This window comes from Bidens hawaiensis, unplaced genomic scaffold (assembly GCF_021521415.1).
Source record: "Bidens hawaiensis isolate Kalapana, Puna unplaced genomic scaffold, B.hawaiensis_p1.1 tig00019696_1, whole genome shotgun sequence".
Taxonomy (NCBI): domain Eukaryota; kingdom Viridiplantae; phylum Streptophyta; class Magnoliopsida; order Asterales; family Asteraceae; genus Bidens; species Bidens hawaiensis.
The window spans coordinates 277,927-283,816 of record NW_027492994.1 but is presented as its reverse complement, the minus strand read 5'-3'; the positions used below and the strand labels follow the sequence as shown (position 1 = coordinate 283,816).

General features: G+C 42.3%; 1 protein-coding gene across 1 annotated transcript; it reads right to left on the bottom strand.

Moving 5' to 3' along the window:
• LOC143559088 (large ribosomal subunit protein uL1-like) lies at positions 1-1,803 on the bottom strand. The gene is made up of 5 exons (XM_077047779.1): positions 1,787-1,803; positions 851-1,070; positions 602-767; positions 310-515; positions 1-205 (listed from the first exon to the last, which is right to left on the bottom strand). The coding sequence occupies exons 1-5, from the start codon at positions 1,789-1,791 to the stop codon at positions 152-154; spliced, it is 651 nt and encodes a 216-aa protein (XP_076903894.1). The 5' UTR covers positions 1,792-1,803; the 3' UTR covers positions 1-151.
• Positions 1,804-5,890: the final 4,087 nt, after the last annotated feature.

Sequence of the window (5,890 nt, the reverse complement as noted above, 5' to 3'; positions counted from 1 at the left end):
AATAAAAAAAGGTCTGTAACCATTAAACATAATGTTCATAACAGCATCTAATACAATAAGTAAACAAACATCCATCAAGTCAAAAACAATAGCACCCATTAAATAAAATGCTTCCAAAAACTGACCTCAAACAAAAAAAAAGATAAAACACCTAAAAGATGCGAACCGGCTTTCCCATGGTTGTCTTCAAGTACAAACAACGAACCTGCAAGAATCAATTTAAAACGATAATAAGATCTCAAATCTAATAACCAATAAGACACGATTAGATCAACTTATCAAACACATGATTAGAAAAAACTAACTCACATTCTGCCAGTTTTTCTTCAGCAACGAAACCAGAAAGTTAACGCTCATCTGCACGTTCTGAAAAATCTGTTTTTCCTCCATGCTGCAGTTCCCGACAGCAACTCCCATACACAGCACTTTCTTCAGTTGAAACTTGATAGTTGCTTTCGTCTCATTCACCTTAGCCTCAAGAGACTCCTGATGAGTAACAAGTGTCGGGAATTTACCTGCATTACCATAAACAAAAGTATTTAAAGCTTAAAACAACAACAAACATAACAAAAACCAAATTTGTTTCAACTGATACACTTACCTGCCTTGTTTAGACCAGGGCCCAACAAACGGGGAATCTGCTTAATAACAGATTCAGAAGCCAAAAACGCTTGGTGTTTCTTGGCGAGCTTCTTAACAAGCTTTTTGTTCTTGTTAAGCTTCTTGAGACCTTCAACATCCATGTATTCAAGGCCAATCTTTTGAGCCTGAAAATACCAACAGACGAGTTCGAGTCATTTGTATATCATAACGTGTAACAAAGATTTATAACAGAATAACGAAAACCTACCTCTTCTACATGCTGAGCATCACCAAGCATGCAAACTTTCAATTTAGGACGAGGAATGTGAGGCAATTTCACGGTGCCACTGAAACGTTTGTCCTTTTGTGGGTCGTAGTTCTTAAGCCCGATCTGAAGCTCGATTGTCTCAGTGAAGTTACGCTTTTTTTCCTTGGCATCGGTGGTAATTTGAGTAATGGCTTCACGCAAGGCTTCACTCTGAAGCTTACTGTAAAAATCAATGATAAAAATTAAAAATAAACAGTCATAAAACCAAAACAGATAAAAATAGATATCCAAAAATGTCTTCCAGAATTAAACCAAATTAATGTCAATCTTCTTTTTAAAAATCTAACTTTTTGCACAACAAAACCAGCTTCCACAAAATTATCATAATTTGAGGTGCAAACAAGCTCGCGAGCTACTCAAAATCAGATAGATAAAAATCTCAAAACAAGCCAAGCCTTTTCAAGCTCAAGCCAAAGAACCCGAACCTCAAATAAAGCTCATTTAGCTATCGAGCCCGAGCTCAAGCTTCTGGTATTTTTAAATTTGATCTCTTTTGAACATCTATGCTATAATTTTACACTGCAGAACCGAGCTCGAGCCGAGGTTTAACTCGTTTAAGGTACTGTGTTAAACGTTTTTTTTTTCAAACTATATAACAGTAACTAAAAACATATATAATAAATATGCAAGACAAACCCGAGCCTGAGCTTGAAAAAAAAGCTCGAAACGAGCTGAGCTCGAGCTCTCGAGGTCAAAACGAGCCTAGTTGAGCTCAGGTCGACTCGTTAACACCGCTAAAATCATAATACAGATTGATAGACGTCATAAAATAGATTCCAGAGTCCAGACTCAGCTATACATAAATTTTATTAAAAAATAATAAAAATCAGACAATGAAAACAAGCAAAATTGCAATGGCTGAATCTAAACACGTACCTCATTTTTGCTGGGTTTTCCTTCGTTAACTGCGTATAAATAAAATTCATAACACATTATCAGTTCCATCATCAACAACTGATTAAACATTAGCATTCGAAGGTGTAATTCAATTTAAATGATGAAAACGAACGAGCTTAATTATATCACTATCTATTACAAATTAACGGAAAAAATGAAAGATGTAGATACAGAGGATGAAGATCTGTACCTTTGGAGGAACCCTAGCAGAAAGGAAAGGAATACGGCAGCCTGGCTATACTATACTCGACTTAATAGGAAGGTAGGTGTAACCCTAATTGGGCCTGGGTCCGGTAAATGTTGACCCACTATCATTTTTCGTCGGGTCGGTCAAGTGATCAATAAAAAGAAATTATTATTATTATTTTTTTTTAATATATTGGCCTCATGTAATCTCAACTATGGCCCATTGTTAGTTTTTATGACGTAGCGGCTGAGCTGTCTCATAACCGGCTGACTGGAATGCTGACGGGGCTGCTGAGCTGGCTATTAATTAAAAAAAAATCTTAAATATAGATATTTAACATATACTATTAAAAGACTTATGATGATATTATTAAAAATAGAATAAAATATTTATATACATATTATCTTCTCCATCTCCATCAAAACTCCCCACACAACCACCCACCTCATCGGCTGCGCCGATTAATTTCCGCTCGGCCACCATCGCAACCACCCCATCTTATCAACAATCCCTCCCGTGCTTGGTCACCTCCTATAACTAAAAATAATCGTAAAGGCAAGAGAGAGTGTGAGAGAGCTAAACTCGCCGGAAACCTGCAACTGGTATTTTCCGGCAAGCAGATCTGAAAATGAGGATAGTCAGTGTTGGTAGGCTTCGATTCTTAGTTCGATTAGGCCTGATTAGGGCTTTGATTTCCGTCATCGTTTTTCCGATCTCAATTATAATCCGTTCGTGAGTAGGGTAATGGTGGCCGACGTGAAGAGAATGGTGGTTGAAGAGGTATGCACCCGCCTTAACATCGAGCGGGGCGGGTCAACCAACAAGATATAGACAAGAGGCTTGAAATCAGGATGTCATGAAGACGCAAAGCCAAAACCTATGCGCGTGGCGCATATCACATATGCTCACGCATATCACATATGCTCACGCATCACATATGCTCACGCATATCATATATGCTTACGCATCACATATGCTCACGCATATCGCATATGCTCACGCATCATATATGTTCACGCATATCACATCTGCGCGTGGCGCATATCACATATGCTCACGCATATTACATATGCTTGCGCATATCACATGCTCACGCATATCACATCTGCGCATGAAACATCTGCGCGTGAGAATAAAGAGAAGACCTCGCGCATCCCCAGGATAGGCGCATATCACACATGCACACAATCAACCACGTCCTTATCCAAATCAGGATAAAGACAACCATGATTGTGCTCATCAGACAACCTTCCAGAAGGTATCCTCCTTTAAGGAATAAAGAATATGCTGATGTTGACAGCTGCCAATGAAGGGTGGACAACTCAGCAAAGCCCATGTGCTACCACGTGATTGCACATGGGTCAGGTGAAATACATTGGTCAGAGAATAATCAATGAAAAAGCACCAGGTGTCCTAAGGACACGTGGCGTGAAGCAATAGGAGGAGGCCAAATAGGTCCTAATTGGGTCTGAGCCCAATCATTGGAAACCCTAATACTATAACTACCACACCACCTCCACAGTGGGAGGTAAGCAAGAAAATATATTCTAAGTCCTTACTCACTTTTACATTCTTATCATCTTCTCCTACAATATCTTATTCTCACACCGGAGGGTTACCCCAAAGAGGACCCCTCTGTCCCTTTCTGAGGGGTAAGTTCACGGTGCTGCTCATTTTGTAGGTGGAAGAACTCATATTCCGAAAAACCATCGGTGATACAGCACACTCATACCCGAGGAACGTTGATCGTATATAAGTAAGTCGATCCACGCTTCTTCATTGGCGCCATCCGTGGGACCACGGCAACAAAACCACTATTTCACCAATTTTCTCTCTGAAAATCTTCACCATGGTTTCCGGTGTTCGAAACAGCGATCAAGTTCTGGAGGATAATGAGCTTGAGGATGTTAATGAGGGACATCAGTTTCTGAGGGCGCCGCGTGATACTGCGCACACCACCAGTAACCATCCCTTCATCACACCTCATAGCCAGACTGAAACTCCTCCAGACGATCTCACGTTCCAAAATCTGACTGGTGCAAAACAAAAAGGACCAATGGGTCCGGAAGTTGAAACCAATGACCCTAAAGAATGGCTCATAAACGAACAACGGCGTTTAATGGACAAATACAATGAACTAGTAAAACACAAAAAGTTAGCCGACTTGACACAAAGGCTCGCATTTGATAAACAAACCATTCAAGGAACAACAAAAAAGGCGCGCGCGCCGGAAGATGGTCACTATGTTCACACCGAACACGCTGATATTAGTGATGAGGAAGAGGTGCACAGCATGAGGAAGACGCGAGATACTCATGCAGGAGGGTCACAGCTCCGCGCGCACATGAACATAGCGCCGGAGCCAAAGCCGATATGGATCTATACACACCATACAACCCACAAGCGAAAGAGCAAGTGGACGTAATCACACCATATAGGCCAGCCATCTTGGTAAAACATTCAAAATTCACTGAGCGCATCGCGAAGGCTCCCATTCAACACAAAACCAAGATGCCAAGTGGTTTAGGCAAGTACGATGGCACAACAGATCCAGACGATTTCTTACAAGGTTTTTACAACACTGGAAACCTAGAAAGCTGGACGATGCCAACATGGTGTCACATGTTTGCTCGCTGCCTCACGGGCGCAGCGCGTGTTTGGTTCGAAAGCTTGCCGACAGGACAAATCGATGGGTTCGAAGAGCTATTGGAAAAGTTCCAGGCTCACTTTGTACAGCAGCGCAGACACACGCGCGACCCCGATGACATCATGCACTACGTGCGCAGGAATGATGAAACCATTGAAGACTACATAACTCGTTTCAATCAGGAATCTCTTGCAATTGGAGGTATCACTGAACAACTCTTGCGCGTGGCCTTTATACAAGGTGCGCGCAGTGATCAACTCCGCAGAGCTCTCGTGAGCAGAGATGGCATGCCAACCACTTGGGCTAAGCTTATGGAAGCATCGCGAGTCTTCGCGCGAAATGAAAAACAAATTGCCCAAGACAGAGCAAGAGATAGAGGGCATCAAACAGAAACACCACGCAACAATGAAAGGAGGAGCAAACAAAACTCCGTATGGTCCAGGTTGCAACAAACCATTTATTCTCCCGCATAAAAGCAAGCGCAACAAAGTTCACCCCAGCCCCAAAAAGACATGCTTAATCGCGGAGAGGGGGACAGGAAGGAAGGCGCCAGAGAGCCTAACAGACCTCTACCAAGAATATGGACCCCCCTCACCAAAACGCCTTCGCAAGTGTTAAACACAGAGAATGTCCAGTTTAAAAGCCCCAGGCCATTACTCCATAAGGGACCATCAAACAGTGGCAAGTATTGTGAGTTTCACAAATCCACAGGGCACAACACCGATGCATGCCACCATTTGAAGGATGCGATTGAAAAAGATGTAAAATCAGGCAAGTTGGCACACCTGGTAAAAAATCCAAGACCAGAGAATGAACAACCAGACGGAGCCCTAGCCAGTAAAAAGTTCAAAAGAATCTGTGTAGCTGAAGGAGGAAGGCAAGGGAAAAGATCGAGGAAGAGAAGCGCGCAAGTCCAAGGGGATTGGCACGAGCAACAAATAATCTTCCCAAGAATCAGAGGAGGCCCGTCTATCAGCAGTCCTCTAGTCATCACTGCACACATCGCTCATTATGAGGTGTCAAAAGTCCTGGTGGACACCGACAGTGAATCAGACATCATGTATGAGCAATGTTTCAGGAAGTTGGATCCAGCAGACCAAGCAAGGCTCGAAATTGTGAATGCACCAATCTCGGGTGTCTCAAATGAAATTATTCACCCCCTAGGTCAGGTACAATTCGAACTAACTATGGGGGATGAGAAACACAAGCGAGCTGAAATTGTCAACTTCTTGGTCTTTCCCACCACTTC